Source organism: Entelurus aequoreus, linkage group LG20 (genome assembly GCF_033978785.1).
Source record: "Entelurus aequoreus isolate RoL-2023_Sb linkage group LG20, RoL_Eaeq_v1.1, whole genome shotgun sequence".
In the NCBI taxonomy this organism is placed as follows: domain Eukaryota; kingdom Metazoa; phylum Chordata; class Actinopteri; order Syngnathiformes; family Syngnathidae; genus Entelurus; species Entelurus aequoreus.
Genome location: NC_084750.1, coordinates 42,618,071 through 42,642,800, shown reverse-complemented (window position 1 = coordinate 42,642,800; position 24,730 = coordinate 42,618,071). Strand labels below are relative to the sequence as shown.

Below are 24,730 nucleotides of genomic sequence, written 5' to 3'. Positions count from 1 at the left end.
TTTAATCCGATTAAAATCAAGAGTAAGATTGCTAATTCAGTGTTGATGTTTGAGTGGCCCCGAGGTCCAGGTTAAGAACCAACGGATTGGAAGTCTTTTGGTAAAGCAGATTTATCACCCTAAGTAGAATCCCAGGTCTATTTTCAAGGCGGATACACGTCGTGCATTGCAAAAAGTGAAATCTAAGTAAGATGAAATATCTCAAATAAGGGTGATATTTGCTTCTTTTCTGTCTGATAAGATAATTCTTCTCACTAAGCAGATTTTATGTTAGAGTGTTTTACTTGTTTTAAGTGTCCTAAATGATGTCAGTAAGATATTACAGCTTGTTGCTGAGATTTGATGAGCTATATTGAGTAAAGCATGCTTGAAACTAGAATATCAAGTGTTGCAAAGCTGTGTCATCAACACTCACAAGTATAAAACTACTTTTTTAAAGTAATCATTTCTTATTTCAAGCATGAAAAAAAAAAATCATGATGCCGAGCGCATATCATTATGTCAAGATAATGGCACTAGCATTTACTTCATTTAAGAATATTTTTCAACATATTGAGCAAAAAGGTCACTTTTTTTTTTCCTACCAAGAAAAGTGCACTTGTTATTAGTGAGAATATACTTATTTTAAGGTATTTTGGGGTTCATTGAGGTTAGCTAATTTGACTTGTTTTGGAAAGTCTTGACAAGCCGAATGTTCTTGTTCTATTGGCAGATAATTTTGCTTCGTTCAAATAAAATACCCCTCATTTTTGTATTATTTTTTCTTGTTTTTGAACACTGACTTTTTGCAGTGTGCTTGCTGTGATAAAAAAACAAAAAAACGGATTATCCGTTAAAGCCTTTTTCTTTTCAAAACAAAGTGGCGGGAGTCAGTCAGACAAAGATAATGATTCCCGCTGGCTGAGATCGTCTCCGGCCTCCGTCTTTAATATGCGGGGCGCTCACTAATCACCGCCAATTTGAGTCACCGCCACGCTGCCTTGCCTTGGGGCGACCCGCATTTATTTGTCTTTCATTAATAAAAAGGCGATAGGAGACTAGATGAATGTGCCATCACCTGGCAGGGGCTCAAGCAGGAGTGCAGCCGGACGTCCTTACGAGAAACAGATAAATGACTCCTTTTTTAATCAATTTGCATCTCCATTGTGAACGAGCTAAACCGCTGAGACCTGGAGAATGCTGGGATTAAATACTCTCCGCTTCTTCCTCCTCCTGTTGTTGAATTGTGCAAGTACGAACCCGATGTTCTGCAATAGTCCACCGGAAGTTCCGGAACTATAAGTTCCTGGTAACTTTACTTCCTGGAACTACACTATATTGCCAAAAGTATTTGGTTACCTGCCTTTACTCACATATGAACTTGAAGTGCCATCCCATTCCTAACCCATAGGGTTCAATATGATGCGGGTCCACCTTTTGCAGCTATTACAGCTTCAACTCTTCTGGGAGGGCTGTCCACAAGGTTGCCGAGTGTGTTTATAGGAATTTTCCATTGTTCTTCCAAAAGCGCATTGGTGAGGTCACACACTGATGTTGGTGGAGAAGGCCTGGCTCTCAGTCTCTGTTCTAATTCATCCCAAAAGTGTTCTATTGGGTTCAAGTCAGGACTCTGTGCAAGCCAGTCAAGTTCATCCACACCAGACTCTGTCATCCGTGTCTTTATGGACCTTGCTTTGTGCACGGGTGCACAGTCATGTTGGAAGAGGAAGGGGCCCGCTCCAAACTGTTCCCACAAGGTTGGGAGCATGGAATTGTCCAAAATGTTTTGGTATCTTGGAGCATTCAAAGTTAATTTCACTGGAACTAAGGGGCCAAGCCCAACTCCTGAAAAACAATCCCGCACCATAATTGCCCCTCAACCAAATTTCACACTCGGCACAATGCAGTCCAAAATGTAGCGTTCTCCTGGCAACCTCCAAACCCAGACTGGTCCATCAGATTGCCAGATGGAAAAGTGTGATTCATCAGTCCAGAGAAGGCGTCTCCACTGCTCTACAGTCCAGTGGCGACGTGCTTTATTGCATTGGACTTGGTGATGTATGGCTTAGATGCAGCTGCTCGGCCATGGAAACCCATTCCATGAAGCTCTCTGCGTACTGTACGTGGGCTAATTGGAAGGTCACATGAAGTCTGTAGCAACTGACCGTGCAGAAATTCTTTGCACCATGCTGACCTCTCTGTCAGTTTACGTGGCCTACCACTTGGTGGCTGAGTTGCTGTTGTTCCCAAACTCTTCCATTTTTTTATAATGAAGCAGACAGTTGGAATATTTAGGAGCGAGGACATTTCACGACTGGATTAGTTGCACAGGTGGCATCCTATGACGCTGGAAATCACTGAGAGCGGCCCGTTCTTTCACAAATGTTTGTAGAAACAGTCTCCATGCCTAAGTGCTTGATTTGATACACCGGGCCAAGTGATTAGGACACCTGATTCTCATCATTTGGATGGGTGGCCAAATACTTTTGGCAATATAGTGTATATGTTGCTGTGGATCTCACACTTCCGGTGGTTTTTACAACTCAGGCTCATGATGTATGGGCGAGCGGTACATTATAGTTCTCCAAATGTATACCATGTAAATAAACAGACAATATTAGGTCCGATTTGGTTTTGATGATTTACAAACAAAGTGTACCGAATTTTACACAAAATGTCAGGCTTTTGCCCACAGTGTCCAACACAGTCAAAGAGTCCTCCCCCTCAGTCAATGATAAGGGTCATAAGGGTCAGGCGAGGTCCATCTTAACTGTAATTAATAATACATGAAGAATAACAGTCAGCATAAACACATTCGATTTAGCGTTAGCCTGTTAGCATTGGCATTCGGTTCGGTTGAGGCGAATAATTTGAAAAAATGACTGCTGAACATAAGTTGAGGTTAGGGTTTTGGTTAAAGGCCTACTGAAATGAAATGTTCTTATTTAAACGGGGATAGCAGATCCATTCTATGTGTCATACTTGATCATTTCGCGATATTGCCATATTTTTGCTGAAAGGATTTAGTAGAGAACATCGACAATAAAGTTTGCAACTTTTGGTCGCTGATAAAAAAGCCTTGCCTGTACCGGAAGTAGCGTGACGTCACAGGTTGTGGAGCTCCTCACATCTGCACATTGTTTACAATCATGGCCACAAGCAGCGAGAGCGATTCGGACCGAGAAAGCGACGATTACCCCATTAATTTGAGCGAGGATGAAAGATTCGTGGATGAGGAAAGTGAGAGTGAAGGACTAGAGGGCAGTGGAAGCGATTCAGATAGGGAAGATGCTGTGAGAGGCGGGTGGGACCTGATATTCAGCTGGGAATGACTAAAACAGTAAATAAACACAAGACATATATATACTCTATTAGCCACAACACAACCAGGCTTATATTTAATATGCCACAAATTAATCCTGCATAACAAACACCTCCCCCCTCCTGTCCATATAACCCACCAATACAAATCAAACACCTGCACAACACACTCAATCACACATCCCCAAAGTACCGTTCACCTCCGTAAAGTTCATACAGCACATATATTTCCCCAAAGTTACGTACGTGACATGCACATAGCGGCACGCACGGATGGGCAAGCGATCAAATGTTTGGAAGCCAAAGCTGTACTTACGGTAGCGCGTCTGCTATCCAACTCAAAGTCCTCCTGGTTGTGTTGCTGCAGCCAGCCGCTAATACACCGCTTCCCACCTACAGCTTTCTTCTTTGCTTTCTCCATTGTTCATTGAACAAATTGCAAAAGATTCACCAACACAGATGTCCAGAATACTGTGGAATTTTGCGATGAAAACTTAATAGCTGGCCACAATGCTGTCCCAAAATGTCCTCTACAATCCGTGACGCGCAAACGTCATCATACCGAGACGTTTTCAGCAGAATATTTCGCGGGAAATTTAAAATTGCACTTTACTAATCTAACCCGGCCGTATTGGCATGTGTTGCAATGTTAAGATTTCATCATTGATATATAAACTATCAGACTGCGTGGGTTTCAGTAGGCCTTTAAGGTTTGTGTTGAAAAAGCAACACATTCAACACCCGAAATAATAACACCCGTGGTTGCGTTGCATCAGCCATATTGGATCAGGTCAGAAATCAAGTGTCCACTCTCGCGGTGCCGTCGTCGTCACCCTTGTGGGCGTGACTTAGAGTAGCGTCTGCGGGCCACAGCTGGACTCCTCTCTTCAAAGTCCCTGTTGGTGACTCCGGACTAAAAGGTTCCTGGTGGGCAATGTTCCCTCTAATTGTTCATGTGTGTGAGCAAACGCACAAACTCCCTGAGCATTCAGTGGAGCACATGTGAGCAACATCAGACACGTGCACACTGTGGCTACACCAGCGTCACACCTATCCCAAACCTGACTAAATAACAATTTAAATGTTTTATTAAAATAATTTTCTGATATAAGTGATTTTGCCCTCTTACAATGACAATAATAAAAAAACATGTTTTCATGACCTATGTGCTAGTATTGTATGTCTGGCTGCGGGTCCTGCCTTTAAAAGAAATGTTACCCCTTTCAGAGATGACATTTAGTTCCTGTAACTTTCTGTCTGTAAAATACATCTTTTTATTAGCATTTATGAGATCTAGTGACAATATTTCATGAATAATATCCTTAGATTAACATCCTTAATAAATGGCAGTAAAATAAGCACACATCTGATTGAGGAGTCAGAGTGTTACAACCTGGCATTTACTTACTTATTTACTATTTATTTACGCTCCCTGTGCGTTACAGAATCAACTTTAAACTCCTTTTATTTGTTTTTAAATGTCTAAACAACCTCGCGCCAACATATCTCTCCGACCTCCTTCAGCCTTACTGCCCCACCCGATCCCTAAGATCAGCCGATCAGCTGCTACTGACGGTCCCTGACACAAGGCTGAAGTTTAGAGGTGACAGAGCTTTCGCCGCTGCTGCTCCCAAGCTCTGGAACGACCTACCTCTGAGTGTTAGACAAGCCTCCTCTCTTCCTGTTTTTAAATCTCTCTTAAAAACATACTTTTATTCCATGGCTTTTAACACTGAGTGATATCCATCCTGCAATGGCGCCCCATAATACACCTGCTGTGAACCTGTTTTTAGGTTTTGTTTATTTATTTTTTATCTTGTTCTGTTTGTGTTGTGTTGTGTTTGCTCGGTACTCGTATTATCTTTTAACCTGCACTTTGTACAGCACTTTGGCTACCCCTGTGGTAAATTTTAAATGTGCTTTAAAAATAAAGTTGATTTGATTTGATTTGATTACACAATGTGTGGCGTTGGGGTTGTCCGACTTTTTGCGTGGCCATAAACGCAGCACTGGTTAAGTGCCATGAGTGCGTGTGTTGGTGCAGGTGAGACAGAGCGAGCGGCTTCTGTTGATATGACGGATGACAACGTTGGTTTAAGCCTGGTTTGTATGGCAGAAAATAACCAGTTTTTAGATAAAAGTTGTTTTACTCATGTTTTTGGTGTGGTTACAAACAGTTTTGCTCAATAAAGTGATTGATGGAATTCCTGTCCGTAAAGTGTCTCGACAGACGATAATTAAACTGTGTTGACAAAGATTGTTTTATTCATTGGGGCCACTCTTGTTGTCACCTGTCACTCACAGAGTTGCATTGCAAAATCATACAGAATAAATTGTAATGTGTTTATTTCGTTTAGAGTTCAGATGGGATTTTTAATTTTCTGCGCGACATTATTTTGCTGTGCGCAGAGGGCGCGTGAGCGGTGCCCAATAGCGCAGGCGCGCACCTTAGAGGGAACGTTGCCGGTGGGAGTTAATTCAGTGGAAACGCACATGGGGTTTTCCATTTACCAGAGTAAACTGGAAAGTTCCTGTGGTGTAAAGTGGCATTTTGTTCAACATGTCCGTTGTGGTGAAGAAGGAGCTGAGCCGGAAGGCAAAGCTCTCAATTTACCGGCCGATCTACGTTCCCATCCTCACCTATTGTCATGAGCTTTGGGTCATGACCGAAAGGACAAGATCACGGGTACAAGCGGCCCAAATGAGTTTCCTCCGCCGGGTGGCAGGGCTCTCCCTTAGAGATAGGGTGAGAAGCTCTGTCATTATCAATCAATCAATTCCTTTATTGTCATTGTCATAATAACACTTAAGTCATACACGTCAACGAGATTTTCTTTGAGTTTTGTCCAGCGGCATAGAAACTGCATTGAAGTGCAGGTGGACCATGGTTTACAGTTTAGCATTGTCAGGAAGATGGCGAATAGAGGGGCGTGGGGGTGGGAACAGTCAGATGTCTGATGGGTGTTACGTTGATGTTGCAGCAATGCAATGTCCAGAGCACAATTATTGAGGTGGTGAAGAGTGAGGTAATAAGATGGTCCGGGGCAGGAAAGAGACAGGCTGTTCATTTAGCAGTCTCACAGCCTGGGGATACAGACTGTGAGACATTCTGGTGGTCCTGGCACGAATCGATCTATACCTCCTTCCAGAGGGTAGCAGGTTGAAGAGGCCATGTGCTGGGTGGTATGTGTCCTTCAGGATGTTGTGTACTCGTTTTAGGCAGCGAGTTGTGTACATGGCACTCATCTCTGGGAGTATCGTCCTTGTAATTTTTCCCGCCGCTTTAACCGGGGGGAGCTCAAACTAAAGCCGCTGCTCCTCCACATGGAGAGGAGCCGGATGAGGTGCTTCGGGCATCTGGTCAGGATGCCACCCGAACGCCTCCCTAGGGAGGTGTTTTGGTCACCTCCGACCGGTAGGAGGCCACGGGGAAGACCCAGGACACGTTGGGTAGAGTATGTCTCCCGACTGGCCTGGGAACGCCTCGGGATCCCCCGGGAGGAGCTGGACGAAGTGGCTGGGGAGAGGGAAGTCTGGGCTTCCCTGCTTAAGCTGCTGCCCCCGTGACCCGACCTCGGATAAGCGGAATAAGATGGATGGATGGATGGATGTCCGAAACAAATAAACCATTGTCATTGCTTCAACGTGTGCGGTATATGTCGAGGTTTTCAATTTTTGGGTTTAGCATTCTGGGGGGAAAAAATGCATCAGTGTAAGTATTGTTGGGTAATGGTGGTGCAGGTCGGGAGCACGCTCCGAGGCTTATTAGCATACAATGAGCTCATTTTCCAATCTGGCAAATATAAACAGGGAAAAGTGGGGCATAATGGCTCCTTTGGAAGTACTGTTTCAGGGAAACATTTGGAATTCTAGTTCCCATTTTAACAGCCAAATGCTGGAGCCAGAGTACTCTGTTGAGGCGATATGAAAAACCTGCTTGTGTGAGACACTCAAGATGGATCAGTGCTGGCAGAAGTAATGGCCCTACATCCACTCATGAATTGTAATATATTCCACTGCCATCAGCCTTCCGAGCTGTACCACAACCCGCCCCTTCCCTCGCCCTCTCCATCTGGAGTTCAAGTATCACTTTCCCATCCATCAACATCTTTGCACCGTGACGGCCGGCAAGAGACTCCAGCAAATGTTTACTTCCCGAGTCCTGAAATAGGGATTGTGTGTCGGCTGGATGGATGGATGGATGAAACCAGCAAACAAGTCAAGGAGTAGTAGTAGATTTATACTACATGCCACAATTCAACCTTTCTGTTTGTTCCCTCTCCCCAGTTGTGAACTGCACAGACCCGGGTCATGTGGAGAACAGTGTCAGGCAGGTCTTAACCAGTGGACCACATCGCTTCAGCTTCCAGACCGCGGTGTCATATCAATGCAACCCGGGCTACTACCAGCTGGGAACCAGCTCCATCTCCTGTCAAGGCGACGGGACCTGGGACCGCTCCCTACCCAAGTGCCTTTGTGAGTAACCCCGGTTGGGAAAATGCGTGTAATGCCGCGACTGGGAATGATAGTTGTGGCGCCCCCTATGGGTTGTGCTCGGAATGTAGTAGTAGGGGCGAGAAAGCCTCTGACCACAATCAAGACCATTTAGACTTCAAAGCTAAAGTGGGCATCGCATGGTACCACGCAAACAACGCAGATGTCCTCAAAGTCTACCGCTTGTAATGATGTTTTTCTGCGGTCTGCCATGTTTTTCTACCAATCTCGCACAAATTTTGCAGACCTTTTAGTCAGTCCTTTAGAAATATGCACTAAGGCTGAAACCCTGTCCCCTTTTGTTATACCCTTGGCTCTCAGCCTTTCAACACAGAGAGCAAAGACGTAGCGGTGGAAAACATGTCCTACAAAACAAGAGACCATTCGTTTCCCGCTACGTCATCGCACCTAGCCTTGGCTTTTATTTCCAGATGGATGATGGGCAATAAAATGTGAACATTGCGTTATTCAGAAGCTACAATGTGTCATTAAGAGCTATTTTAAAGTAAATTAATCAATCAACGTTGCCCTTAATCACAAATGTCTCAAAGGGCTGCACAAGCCACAACAGATCCAACATCAGGGCAAGAAAAAACTCAACCCAATGGGAACAAGAAGAAACCTTGGAAGGGACCGTAGATGTGGGGGACTGGTGCCATGGATGCCGAGTGGCTTCAATTAATAATGTGAGAGTCCAGTCCATAGTGGGCCAGCCGGGGATCGTCTTGAATGTAGACACGTAGAGACGTACCCAACTGATGCACAGAGGAGTGGTCCACCCCAGGTCCCGACTTGGAACAGCTAGAGCCAAGGGGCAGAGCAGAAAAGAGAGACGGCAGATCAACTGGTCTAAAAGGGGGGGTCTGTTTAAAGGCTAGAGTATACAAATGCGTTTTAAGATGGGACTTAAATGCTTCTACTGAGGTAGCATCTCCAACTGTTGCCGGGAGGGCATTCCAGAGTACTGGAGCCAAAATTGAAAACGCTCTAAATACTTTTTGGGGCCCTGGGAATCACTAATAAGCCGGAATTCCTGGAACACAGATTTCTGGCCAGGACGTATGGTACAATACAATCAGCAAGATATGACGGAGATGGACTCTTTAGTATTTTATACGTAAGTAGTAAAACTTTAAAGTCGCATCTTAAGTGTACAGGAAGCCAGTGCAGGGGAGCCAGTATAGGTATGTATATACATATGTATACATATGTATATATATATATATATATATATATATATATATATATATATATATATATATATATATATATATATATATATATATATATATATATGTATATATATATATATATATATATATGTATATATATATAAAATGCGGCTGTTCAACTTTTGACAAGAACAATAAAGTTTGATCATATTACGCCTATACTGTATATATCTTTATATACCTATATACATACATGTATAACTGTACTGTATATACCTTTATATACTTATATGTATAACTATACTGTATATACCTTTCCATACCTATATACATACATGCATAACTATACTGTATATGCCTGTATATACTTATACACATATATACATATATGTATAACTATACTGTATATACCTTTATATACGTATATACCTATATATATATACCTATACTGTATATACCTTTACACACCTATATACATATATATAGAACTATACTGTTTTTACCTTTGTACACCTATATATATATATATATATATATATATATATATATATATATATATATATATATATATATATATATATATATATATATATATATATATATATATATATTGTTATACATACGTGTATATATGTGTATAAGTATATAAAGACATATACAGTATAGTTATACATGTATGTATATAGGTATATAAAGGTATATACAGTAATATACAGTATAGGCGTAATATGATCAAATATATATATATATATATATATATATATATATATATATATATATATATATATATATATATAGTTATACATACGTGTGTATATATATATAACTATACTGTTTTTACCTTTGTACACCTATATACCTATATATATATATATATATATATATATATATATATATATATATATATATATATATAACTATATTGTTTTTACCTTTGTACACCTATATACATATATATATATATATATATATATATATATATATATATATATATATATATATATATATATATATATATATATATATATATATATATATATATAGTTATACATACGTGTATATATGTGTATAAGTATATAAAGGCATATACAGTATAGTTATACATGTATGTATATAGGTATATAAAGGTATATACAGTAATACACAGTATAGGCGTAATATGATCAAATATATATATAACTATATATATATATATATATATATATATATATATATATATATATATATATATATATATATATATATATATATATATATAGTTATATATATATATAGTTATACATACGTGTATATATGTGTATAAGTATATAAAGGCATACACAGTATAGTTATACATGTATGTATATAGGTATATAAAGGTATATACAGTATAGGCGTAAAATGATCAAACTTTCTTGTTCTTGTCAAAAGTCTAGCAGCCGCATTTTGCACCAGCTGTAGTCTTTTAATGCCAGACATAGGGAGAAAATAATACGTTACAGTAATTGTTAGTTAAAAGTTCAAGTTAAAACATTTTGACAGTAGATTAACTGTCTAATCATTCATAAAATGTCGTAAATTGTAGTGAAGTCCCTTTTGCATGTGTTTTATTCAAACTAGTTGCATTATGGCCGTAATTGGAAAAAAAATCCATGAATTAATGGCACCGTTTTATAAGCCGCAGAGCTCAAGGCGTAGGAAAAAAAATAGCGACTTAAAGTCAGGAATTTACGGTACTTTTTTTTTTTACCACCCACACTAAAGTTTTTTCACCTTCACAGATCCATTAATGTATTTTTCTCCCCTCACAGTGGTGTTGTGCGACCGCCCCAGCATCCCCCCCTACGCCCAGATCTCAGGCGACCGTCGGACCGTGGGCTCGGTCATCCGCCACAGCTGCATCGGCCAGCGCGCCATCGTTGGCAACACCACGCGCATGTGCCAGCTGGACGCGCAATGGAGCGGCTCGCCGCCGCACTGCTCAGGTACTCAGATGGCGTCTTTCCTTCCAATACGGGGCCAGAAGTTCGGGGTTTTGGGTGGGCAGATGTCGTCTGCTAATGGTCAGGAGGAGGCATGCCTCAAGGGCAAAGCAAGTAGCCGCCATAAAAAATGCACTCAGGAAGAGGAGCCGACATTCCAGCTTGTTTACGAAGCTCAATAAAGAAAAGTCTTTTCTTCGAGCCACGTGGATCAACTCACCAAATGCCAAGCGAATTGTGAAGTCCACCAACAATAAAGTCGAGATTAATTGTCACTTAATGTATGCAGGCTGGCATTTCCACCGCACGCCGTCAGTTTAATGTCACAATTATCAGCAATCACGCGCAACCTGCGCATTTGTCACTTTCCCCAACATTTCCGTATGGATTTTTGTCGCGAGCTAATAGCTCTGCACCATTAAAATGACATAAAGCCCACATGGGGTAATGTGGACGTGGCCGCGATGAGTGCTATTACTAAATCGATAGTGGTTTTAAAAGTAGGGTGTGTCAACGAGGTACAAGGTTGTTCCCTGCATGTTTAACAAATACCGTTAATGACATTTGTTTTTGAGAGGATTATTTAGAGTAGGGATGTCAAACTGCTTTTCATTGAGGGCCACACGGCAGTTATGGGCCGCTTGAAACGGCAAATATTATGAATTATCATTTGATTATTGAAAATATTTTTTTATGTACACTGTAACAAAAAAAAAACATCTGTAGATTTTACAGGAAAAAAATGGCAACGTATTCACTAGAATTTTACTGTGAAATATTTGTTGTTTTTACAACATATTATGGTAAATGGAAAAACAATAGTGGAGGAGTTCAAGTACCTGGGAGTCTTGTTCACGAGTGAGGGAAGAGTGGATGGTGAGATCGACAGGCGGATCGGTGCGGCGTCTTCAGTAATGCGGACGCTGTATCGATCCGTTGTGGTGAAGAAGGAGCTGAGCCGGAAGGCAAAGCTCTCAATTTACCGGTCGATCTACGTTCCCATCCTCACCTATGGTCATGAGCTTTGTGTTATGACCGAAAGGACAGGATCACGGGTACAAGCGGCCCAAATGAGTTTCCTCCGCCGGGTGGCGGGGCTCTCCCTTAGAGATAGGGTGAGAAGCTCTGTCATCCGGGAGGAGCTCAAAGTAAAGCCGCTGCTCCTCCACATGGAGAGGAGCCAGATGAGGTGGATCAGTCATCTGGTCAGGATGCCACCCGAACGCCTCCCTAGGGAGGTGTTTAGGGCACGTCCGACCGGTAAGAGGCCACGGGGAAGACCCAGGACACGTTGGGAAGACTATGACTCCCGGCTGGCCTGGGAACGCCTCGGGATCCCCCGGGAAGAGCTGGACAAAGTGGCCGTGGAGAGGGAAGTCTGGGCTTCCCTGCTTAGGCTGCTGCCCCCGCGACCCGACCTCGGATAAGCGGGAAGAAGATGGATGGATGGATGGAAAAAGAATAACAGTTTTTTAATTCTGCCATCTGAGCTGACAGATTTTTACCGTCATTTTTTGTTTTCCATTTGCGGTAATGCTGTTGTGTACTGGAGGAGTAGACGGCACAGACAACAGGGGGCATAGTTTAGATCTATGATTTTATTATATATATCATGATATATATAATAATCAAACAATAATATAACTAACGAGAGAATGTAGTGTGACAAAAATCCAAGAGAGTGTATGGTGTGTGTGACTATGTGTATGAATTAACTGTTGAGTGTTACCGTCAATGTTGAGCGAGAGGCAAGTCCAAAAGGGGCAGGGGAGGCACATAGATCCGTGAAACAAGCAGGAAGGGCTATAGCGGAGCGTAAGAGGTCCGTGTCCAAGTGGGAGGTCGAGATCCTAGAGGCAGTCCGGGAAGCAGGGGAACAAGGAATGACGAGACACATAGCTCGTCAACGGAGCAACAAGGAGGACACGAGACAATCAATAACACGGGGAAGAAAACACAGAGAGCAAAGCAAGGTTGCGTAGAGCTGGATGATAGCTTACGGTACTCAAAAAGAAGACGACGTTCTGGCACCGGATAGCAGGTTGAGCAGGCTTATGAAGACAGGACCTCTCATTAGCGCCGGGTGCGTTGAGTGCTGATGGAAAGCAGCTGCTTGCTGCCGCCGGAGTGAAGCGTGCAGGAAATGAGCGGCTGTGGGTTTATTGAAGAATACGCGTTGGCACTAAAACTGGCAGCTCAAACGACGGACTTTTATCGTAAAAAAAAAAGTGTTTTTCTTTTAAATTTCCAGTAATATGCTGTGAACACCACTGTAAATGTTACCGTAAAATCTATTTTTATTTTTACCGTGTACAATTCGATGGATAACTTGCTATGTAATCAGAAGTCAAGCAGATATTTAAGTATTTATTTTTGTTTTGACAAAAAATGGGTTGCAATATTTCTTACGTACGGCGGAGGAAGGAGACGACACAGCGACAGGGATAAATAAGTCCAGCAGGTTTATTGAACTTGACTATGTGTTGGGGTGTGTATGCTACTAAGAGTGTATGGTGCAAGATGATGTGAAGAATTAACAATGTAAATGTTACCAGAGGGTGTTGTTAGTGCGTGTTGGATGAATCGTTCAAAAGTCCAGAGGGGCAAGGCAAGAAGACCGTGTCCAAGCGGGGGTCGAGGGTCGAAGGAAGCACTCCAAAGTCCGGCGGGAAGTCCAAAGAAGCGAGGCGCACAGCTCGATCAATGGAGACAGAGGGAATAGTACGGGGAACACAAAGGACATAAAAGACACGGGCAGAGGGAAAGCACAGAGAGCAGGTACAAAGAGGGAAGCCAGAGACGGGATGCTTACTACGAGGAGTGAACTACGTTCCGGCACTGGATCTTCGGGTCCGCTGGTCTTTATGTCGTCTGCCCTCATCAGATCCAGGTGCGCTGATTGTCGATTGCCTGCAGCCGTGCAAGCGCGTGGCTGCGGTGCGGGAAGAGCGAGCAATGGCGTGCCGGGGCGCTCCGAGCGGAGTGACAGTATAGGATACTATTAAAGTTTAAAATGTATGCAATTTCATGCCGTACATTCATTTTTTTTCAGTCAAAATGTTAAAAAAAATATTAGGTTGTTTTATTGGCACATCTCATTTCCAGGTGTTTGTGGGCCAGATAAAAGGATGTGGCGGGCCAGATCTGGCCCCCGGGCCTTGAGTTTAACACCTGTGATTTAGAGGGTCTGTGGCCCCGCTCCGACTGCAGTGCTAATGTCCTTTAATCTGAATTTTCTTCGGAAAGCTTGTATAGGATTGTTTGCTCCTTTTGACTGGTTTTCTTGTCCCCACTGTAGGAGACGCTGCAGGCCTGTGTGGGGATCCAGGGGTCCCCGTGCACGGCATCCGCCTGGGGGAGCAGTTCAGTGTGGGCAGTGTGGTGCGCTTCAGCTGTGAGCCAGGCTACATGCTGAAGGGCTCGCCTGAGAGAAGCTGCCTGGCCAATGGGACCTGGCTGGGTACTCAACCTGAGTGCCATGGTAGGTTCAAATTGTGTTTCTCAGGTGTGGACAACACACGGTTTTATGCGTAAGACGTGTGGAGCTGATCAGTCCAACTTTTGATCTTATAATTATTTTATGCCATACTGACCATACTGTTTTTTTTAGCTCATCATGTGGATTTTTTAAATCAAATATTTATTTCGACTCATATTTTTGACTTTTTATTTTTGAGTATTGTGACTGGACCTCAATTATGACTTTTTGTCAAACAATTACGACGTTTTATCTATTTCCATTTTTCTTCAAATGTTTTTAATTGATAATTTCTTTATGTATTTCATATTTTTCCACTTTTTTAATAATTTCAACATTTTCATAATAATGATTTTTTAAATTAATACATTTGACCTGTACAAATGTATTAAAGTGACCTTTTATACAAGAAAATACCTTTTCTATGAGTATATTCATGTATAAATATGACCTTTTACACAAGAAAATACCTTTTATACAAGTGTATATTAAATATGACCTTTTATACAAGAAAATACGTTTTATAGGAGTGTATATTCATGTATAAATATGACCTTTTATACAAGAAAATACCTTTTATAAAAAAAAAAAACCTCTTATAGGAGTGTATATTCATGTATAAATATGACCTTTTATACAAGAAAATACCTTTTACACAAGAAAATACCTTTTATACAAGTGTATATTAAATATGACCTTTTATACAAGAAAATACGTTTTATAGGAGTGTATATTCATGTATAAATATGACCTTTTATAGAAGAAAATACCTTTTATAGGAGTGTATATTCATGTATAAATATGACCTTTTATACAAGAAAAAACATTTTATACAAGTGTATATTAAATATGACCTTTTATACAAGAAAAAAACCTTTTATACAAGTGTTTATTACTGTATAGATATGACATTTTATACAAGAAAATACCTTTTATATGAGTATATTCATGTATAAATATGACCTTTTATACAAGAAAAAACCTTTTATACAAGTGTATATTACTGTATAAATATGACTTTTTATACAAGAAAATACCTTTTTTTACAAGTGTATATTCATGTATAAATATGACCTTTTATACAAGAAAACAGTTTTTATACGAGTGTATATTCATGTATAAATATGACCTTTAATACAAGAAAATACCTTTTATACAAGAAAATACCTTTTATACAAGAAAATACCTTTTATAGGAGTGTATATTCATGTATAAATATGACCTTTTACACAAGAAAATACCTTTTATACAAGTGTATATTAAATATGACCTTTTATACAAGAAAATACGTTTTATAGGAGTGTATATTCATGTATAAATATGACCTTTTATACAAGAAAATACCTTTTATTAAAAAAAATACCTTTTATAGGAGTGTATATTCATGTATAAATATGACCTTTTATACAAGTGTATATTACTGTATAAATATGACCTTTTATACAAGAAAATACCTTTTTTTACAAGTGTATATTCATGTATAAATATGACCTTTTATACAAGAAAACAGTTTTTATACGAGTGTATATTCATGTATAAATATGACCTTTAATACAAGAAAATACCTTTTATACAAGAAAATACCTTTTATAGGAGTGTATATTCATGTATAAATATGACCTTTTATACAAGAAAATAGTTTTTATACGAGTGTATATTCATGTATAAATATGACCTTTTATACAAGAAAATAGTTTTTATACTAGTGTATATTCATGTATAAATATGACCTTTAATACAAGAAAATACCTTTTATACAAGAAAATACCTTTTATAGGAGTGTATATTCATGTATAAATATGACCTTTTATACAAGAAAATAGTTTTTATACTAGTGTATATTCATGTATAAATAAGACCTTTTATACAAGAAAATACCTTTTATAGGAGTGTATATTCATGTATAAATATGACCTTTTATACAAGAAAAAACCTTTTATACAAGTGTATATTACTGTATAAATATGACCTTTTATACAAGAAAACAGTTTTTATATGAGTGTATATTCATGTATAAATATGACCTTTAATACAAGAAAATACCTTTTATACAAGAAAATACCTTTTATTAATCTGTATATTCATGTATAAATATGACCTTTTATACAAGAATATACCTTTTATACGAGTGTATATTCATGTATAAATATGACTTTTTATACTAGTATGCTAACAGTTAACGCATAAATGTTAGCATGTTAATGTTAAAATATATATATTTTTATTGTATTATTATTATGTTTTTATTTATTTTTATCGATTTATGAATATAGGACAATAAAACAAGTGGTTCTTTGTCCCGTGGTACAGTTTAACGCAGGGGTAGGGAACCTATGGCTCTAGAGCCAGATGTGGCTCTTTTGATGACTGCATCTGGCTCTCAGATAAATCCTAGCTGACATTGCTTAACACGATAAGTAATGAATAATTCCGCTGGTAATCACAGTGTTGAAAATAACCACGTATCAACCAGACTACAAAGCCATCAGCAAAACCATGCAGCATTAATGGTAAGAAGTATTTTATTTATTATTGGTCACCTTCAGAATAACTGTTATTAAAAAGAAAAAGAGACTTATTATACTCTAAAAATGTTGGTCTTACTTAAAAATGCACGCATTTAGTTGTATTCAGTGTTAAAGAATATTATATGGCTCTCACAGAAATACTTTTTGGCTCTCTCAGCCTAAAAGGTTCCCGACCCCTGGTTTAACGGGTGAACTGAAACACAATGAAGCAAAAAAAAAGGTGATTTCCTTTTTTATTGTACTTTAAAGAAATAGTTAGGTCAAAGCAGGTGTGCATGGAAACGTTGGGAGAGACGTTGCACCTTGCAGAGACGTGGCCGTCGGATCTTATTGAACATTGCAAGTGAGGTTGAAGGCGATCAATAGGTGTCGTGGGGTTAGTTGAAGGCCTTAAAAGTTCATTTAAAATCTGAATCCCTCCAAAGTGCGGCTGCCAAGCGGAACAAATTCCCCTTTTGCTGCAAAAGCAGACATCGGAGGTCGATGGGCGACGTGATCGGGATGCATTCCTGCACCAGCTATTCAGGACACATCCCACTGGAGACCCAGGGGCGGGCCCAGAAGACCACACCTACCCAGGCGGAAGGGCTTTGTTTAGAGTGACGACCACTGGAGTTGTGATGTTGAGGAGAGGTGTGAAATGGAACGTAGCAGAAGTCTAACCAGAGACATAAAAGTAGTGATGTCATTGGAGTGGCGTGGAAAGTCACCTTGCCGCTGGTCTCTCGCCCTCGCTTGCGCTGGTGAGGGAGGAAACATGTCAATTAGCTGCTGTCCCAGCTGGTTAAACACGAGACAAGGCCGCGTCAGAAACATCAAAGCGGCGATGGAAGCGGACAGATCCAGGCCAATTCCGCGCGTTAAGTCAGATGAACAAAGACAGCTTGTCGATTATTCGGGGTGAAGGCGTTTACACGTGCAAACCAGCAGGTGACTGCGCAGCTTTTCTTCCTGTCACTCACACACACTCCTCAGTCCCTCCAGGAATTCACAGGCTTTTTTTTTTTTTTTGCAATCGTCGCCGACTCGCCTGAAATTTGCGGCAGCTTTTTCAGAAAGTCGAAGCAAAATGTTATGTTTTTTTTAATCAACTTGTGAGTTTATGAATTTTGCAATCAATGTGTTGCGTCTTCCTCGTAACCTTAACCTCAAAGAGCACAGCACTTCAACAAAACTTGGCGAAAAAATACTTTGTTTTACTCATTTTATACCGCCTTAAAGGCCTACTGAAAGCCACTACTAGCGACCACGCAGTCTGATAGTTTATATATCAATGATGAAATCTTAACACTGCAACACACGCCAATACGGCCGGGTTAACTTATAAAGTGACATTTTAAATTTCCCGCTAAACTTCCGGTTGGAAACGTCTTTGTATGATGACGTATGCGCGTGACGTCAATGGTTGAACCGGAAGTATTCGGACCCCATTGAATCCAATACAGAAAAGCTCTGTTTTCATCGCAAAATTCCACAGTATTCTGGACATCTGTGTTGGTGAATCTTTTGCAATTTGTTTAATGAACAATGAAGACTGCAAAGAAGAAAGCTGTAGGTGGGATCGGTGTATTAGCGGCTGGCTGCAGCAACACAACCAGGAGGACTTTGACTTGGATAGCAGACGCGCTAGCCGCCGACCTCATGGATGATCGGGTGAAGTCCTTCGTCCTTCCGTCGATCGCTGGAACGCAGGTGAGCACGGGTGTTGATGAGCAGATGAGGGCTGGCTGGCGTAGGTGGATACCTAATGTTTTTATCATAGCTCTGTGAGGTCCCGTTGCTAAGTTAGCTTCAATGGCGTCGTTAGCAACAGCATTGTTAAGCTTCGCCAAGCTGGGAATTATTAACCGTGTAGTTACTTGTCCATGGTTTAATAGTATTGTTGATCTTCTGTCTATCCTTCCAGTCAGGGATTTATTTCTTTTGTTTCTATCTGCATTTGAGCACGATGCTATCACGTTAGCTCAGTAGCTAAAGAGCTTCGCCGATGTATTGTCGTGGAGATAAAAGTCACTGTGAATGTCCATTTCGCGTTCTTGACTCTCATTTTCAAGAGGATATAGTATCCCAGGTGGTTTAAAATACAAATCCGTGATCCACAATAGAAAAAGGAGAGAGTGTGGAATCCAATGAGCCCTTGTACCTAAGTTACGGTCAGAGCGAAAAAAGATACGTCTTGCACTGCACTCTAGTCCTTCACTCTCACGTTCCTCATCCACAAATCTTTCATCCTCGCTCAAATTAATGGGGTAATCGTCGCTTTCTCGGTCCGATTCGCTCTCGCTGCTGGTGTAAACAATGGGGAAATGTGAGGAGCCTTTCAACCTGCGACGTCACGCTACTTCCGGTACAGGCAAGGCTTTTTTTATAAGCGACCAAAAGTTGCGACCTTTACCGTCAATGTTCTCTACTAAATCCTTTCAGCAAAAATATGGCAGTATCGCAAAATGATCAAGTATGACACATAGAATGGATCTGCTATCCCCGTTTAAATAAAAAAATGTCATTTCAGTAGGCCTTTAATATGGCTAGATAGCAGTAAAAACACATATCGTATTTTTCGGACTATAAGTCGCAGTTTTTTTCATAGTTTGGCCGGGGGTGCGACTTATACTCCGGAGCGACTTATGTGTGAAATGATTAACACATTAGCGTAAAATATCAAATAATATTATTTATGTCATTCACGTAAGAGACTAGACGTATAAGATTTCATGGGATTTAGCGATTAGGAGTGACAGATTGTTTGGTAAACGTATAGCATGTTCTATATGTTATAGTTATTTGAATGACTCTTAAGTTAACATACCAGGCACCTTCTCAGTTGGTTTTTTATGCCTCATATAACGTACACTTATTCAGCCTGTTGTTCATTATTCTTGATTTAGTTTAAATTGCCTTTCAAATGTCTATTCTTGGTGTTGGCTTTTACCAAATACATTTCCCCCAAAAATGCGACTTATACTCCAGTGCGACTTACATATGTTTTTTTCCTTCTTTATTATGCATTTTTGGCCGGTGCGACTTATACTCCGAAAAATACGGTACTTTGTTTTACTCATTTTATACCGCTTTAAAATGGCTATATAGCAGTAAAAGCACATACCCTATTTTTCGGACTAAAGGAAGGGCGTCAAACTCGTTTTAGATGGGGTTCCACATGGAGAAAAATCTACTCCCAAGTGGGCCGGACTGGTAAAATCACGGCACGATAACTTAAAAATAAAGACAACTTCAGATTGTTTTCTTTGTTTATAAAATAGAACTAGCACATTCTGAAAATGTACAAATCATAATGTTATTGGGGTTTTTTACACTTTCATGTTGCGGTTAATAGTATTCTACTTTTATGTTGTTATTTATACTTTCTAAATAAAGTATGTGATAATGTTCATCAGTCAACTCATTGGTGTTCATTTTTAATCTATCAAGATAAAAAAAATAATATCAAAATTAAATTACAGGATGTTATTTGTGTGGTTTTCTCAAACATTTGATTGGCAAAATAAATTGCATGTTTTGTACAAATGATCATTAAATCATTAAACAAGACGTTTAGCAGCCAAGAAATATGTTGTCCCTTTTTTTTAGTGCAGTTACCAGTTGCTGTTTTTTATCGTCACGGATGATGGTATTCTCCCAAATATTCTGCGGGGTGGTCTTATATTCAGGTCATGACAGTATTTAAAGTAGGTAACCTGAGTTAAACAACACACACTTCTCTCCTTATGCCACCACCTCTGTCGCGTCTCCCTTTGGCTCACACCCTCTTTGGTGTGTACATATGAGCCGGCGTCGCCCACCTGTTCTTGGCTGGCACCGGCTTCAAAGGCCGGACCACATCTGGTCATTATATAAAAGGCCGGTACCCTCAGGACTCTGAGAGTCTGAGGCAAGCTGGAGTCTTTGCAGGCACTGGAAGTGTAACTAACACACACACACACACACACACACACTTGTGTTTGTTACCTTTTTAAGACCTAAGATAAATGCCTACCTCTTTAGGACCACCCTTTTTATATATATAAAGATTTGTATTTACAACATTAATAATATTTACATACTATGCACATATAAAAAAGCTTGTTGTGAAAAATGAGTTGGAATTTCACAAGAAAAAGGTCACAATTTCACAAGAAAAACTTAGAATGTTGGCAGTATTATAATAAGTCGTATTTTTACTCAACGCAAGTCAACATTTTGCAAGAAAAACTGAACATTTGTGCAAGATTATGATAAAAGTTGGAACTTTGCTCAATAACAGTCGCAATTTTACAAGAAAAGCTTAAAATGTTAGCAATTTTATGAAAAGAGTTGCAATTTTACTCGACAAAAGTCACAATTTTATAAGAAAACTAACATTTTGGCAACATTATAATAACGATCTTTTACTTGGCAAAATGATGACAAAAGTCATAAATTTACTCCAAAAAATGTCACTATTTTACAAGGACAACAAAAAACAATTGGCAACATTGTGATAAAAGTCAGAATTTTAAATGGCAAATGTCACCATTTTTCATTAAAAAGTAATAATTTTACATAAAAAAGTAATCATTTTACGAGAAAATATTGAGAAATTGTTCCCAATTTTATAAGAAAAAAGTCGACACATTGTGATAAAAAGACTGCTTTTAGTTTTTTTTTTGTTTTGTTTTTTATTTTTGTTTGTAATTGGTTTTTAATCTTCATTATTTACTTCACGTTATTACAGTATGTCTCTATATACATATTTTAATTACTTATATTATTCATTTTGCCCAAAATGGGCGCATTTCAATTTCTTACGCACACTTGTTATTTCATATGTTGGCCAGAGGGGGATCACTTAAAATTTTTACACACAATTGTTATTTCATATGTTGACCAGAGGGGAAGCACTTTTAAAACAGACACACAGTCAATTTGAAAAATCCCTCCTTTTTGGGACCACCCTCATTTTGATAGATTTCACCACCAGGGGGTGCAAATGAGACATTGTCTATTAGATGCAATGGTTTTCCGTATTGGGACCATGATTTATGTCATCACTTGTTCACCGGAAGGTACTTTTCCTTGTTGATGTTGCAAGAAGAGTATAAATACAACACACACACACACACACACACACACACACACACACACACACACACACACACACACACACACACACACACTCTTGTGTTTGTTACCTTCTTAAGACCTCCGAAAAATCCTACCTCTTTAGGACCCACCCTTTTTAGATATATAAAGATTTGTATTTACAACATTAATTATATATATATATATATATATATATATATATATATATATATATCCATCCATCCATCCATCTTCTTCCGCTTATCCAAGGTCGGGTCGCGGGGGCAGCAGCTTAAGCAGGGAAGCCCAGACTTCCCTCTCCCCAGCCACTTCGTCCAGCTCCTCCCGGGGGATCCCGAGGCGTTCCCAGGCCAGCCGGGAGACATAGTCTTCCCAACGTGTCCTGGGTCTTCCCCGTGGCCTCCTACCGGTCGGACGTGCCCTAAACACCTCCCTAGGGAGGCGTTCGGGTGGCATCCTGACCAGATGCCCGAACCACCTCATCTGGCTCCTCTCCATGTGGAGGAGCAGCGGCTTTACTTTGAGCTCCTCCCCGGATGACAGAGCTTCTCACCTCTAAGGGAGAGCCCCACCACCCGGCGGAGGAAACTCATTTGGGCCGCTTGTACCCGTGATCCTGTCCTTTCGGTCATAACCCAAAGCTCATGACCATAGGTGAGGATGGGAACGTAGATCGACCGGTAAATTGAGAGCTTTGCCTTCCGGCTCAGCTCCTTCTTCACCACAACGGATCAATACAGCGCCCGCATTACTGAAGACGCCGCACCGATCCGCCTGTCGATCTCACCATCCACTCTTCCCTCACTCGTGAACAAGACTCTGAGGTACTTGAAATCCTCCACTTGGGGCAGGGTCTCCTCCGCAACCCGGAGATGGCACTCCACCCTTTTCCGGGCAAGAACCATGGATTCGGACTCGGAGGTGCTGATTTTCATCCCAGTCGCTTCACACTCAGCTGCGAACCGATCCAGTGAGAGCTGAAGATCCTGGCCAGATGAAGCCATCAGGACCACATCATCTGTAAAAAGCAGAGACCTAATCCTGCAACCACCCCTTCCTGAGGCGGCGGATGGTGGTCCAGAATCGCTTCGAAGCCGTCTGGAAGTCGTTTTCCATGGCTTCCCCGAACTCCTCCCATGTCCGAGTTTTTGCCTCCGCGACCGCCGAAGCCGCACACCGCTTGGCCTGTCGGTACCTGTCCGCTGCCTCAGGAGTCCTATGACTATATATATATATATATATATATATATATATATATATATATATATATATAAATATATATATGCATGTATGCATTTTTATGTATATGCATGTATGCATATATATGTGTATGTATGTATGTGTGTATATATATGTGTACATACATATATACGTATGTATATATATATATATATATATATATATATATATATATATATATATATATATATATATATATATATATATATATATATATATATATATATATATATATATACATATATATATATATATATATATATATATATATATATATATATATATATATATATATATATATATATATATATACATATACATATATATATATATGTATATGTATGTATGTATGTATGTATGTATGTATGTATGTATGTATGTATGTATGTGTGTGTATATGTATGTATATATATATATATACTGTATATATATATATAGAGAAAGAGAGACAGGGAGAGAGAGAATATTATAGCCTATACATATGTGTACATATTGTATTATATATATTAGTTGATATACAATGAGTATTTAATATAATTGGATATTAACAGTATGTGAAAGTTTGACTTCTACATTGTTTACTTTTGTGACGACCTTCTTAAAGTTGTGTAATCAATCAGAAATATGCGCCAGTTAAAATGCGCCCAACATGGAAAAGTGTGGGGAGTGTTTTGCATATTTCCCATCATGCTTTGTAATGGATTTAAATAGATGTAATTCAGAATTTTTTAATGGGGCATGGAAAATGTTTTTAATATCCACAAAGTTCAGTGAGCAGGTTGTGTTTTGTGTGTCCATGTATGTTGACATTTTTTAAATTTTTTTTGCACCATGACTGGGGAAGGTTGTCTGCATTAGGTCATACGTAATTGCTGCGCATGTCTAAATGATCAAATTTACCCACTTTGGCCACTTGATGGTGATAAAATGTCAGCATTAAAACAATGTTTTAAAATGAATGCAGTCTTCGGGGCCAAATTGAAGAAGTTATGTTGGCCGGGGTGTGGACATCCCTTGCATAGTTGATAGACAGATGTATAAATTGGATAACCAATTAGTGTCATGTCCACCACTTGCTCAATAAATCCCTCTGCCTTTTCCTCCCACTTTAGTAATATCCTGTGGTAACCCTGGAACTCCTCGCAATGCCCAGATCCTGGTCCATGACGGCCTCACCTTTTCCCGGTCCATTACGTACGCCTGCAGGGAGGGCTACTACTCCACCGGCCTGCTCACCCGCCACTGCACCATAAACGCCACCTGGACCGGCAACATGCCCGAGTGCTCGGGTAATTAACCGCCCTGGCGGGGGAATCGATCTATGTGCTTATTATCATTTGCTCGTACGGACGGGAGATTTGTGTCACCTTTTTATTGCCATTCAGGCATGAAACGGTTTGTTGGTTTCTCAAACCGATTTCTTCATGAAAATGGAAGATAGGATAGATTAGTGCAGTAATGCAATAAATACAATGC

General features: G+C 39.9%; 1 protein-coding gene across 2 annotated transcripts in view; it reads left to right on the top strand.

Annotated features, from left to right (window-relative positions):
- The window catches only part of csmd2 (CUB and Sushi multiple domains 2), a 691,992-nt gene that overhangs the window by 579,744 nt on the left and 87,518 nt on the right, over positions 1-24,730 (top strand). For both annotated transcript variants that reach the window (XR_009822205.1, XM_062030117.1), the window contains 4 exons: positions 7,588-7,776; positions 10,757-10,930; positions 14,226-14,408; positions 24,367-24,543. Coding sequence is in view for 1 of the 2 variants with exons in the window: in XM_062030117.1 (XP_061886101.1) it covers positions 7,588-7,776; positions 10,757-10,930; positions 14,226-14,408; positions 24,367-24,543 (723 nt within the window). In the remaining variant the exon portion in view is untranslated. The remainder of the gene's footprint in view (positions 1-7,587; positions 7,777-10,756; positions 10,931-14,225; positions 14,409-24,366; positions 24,544-24,730) is intronic.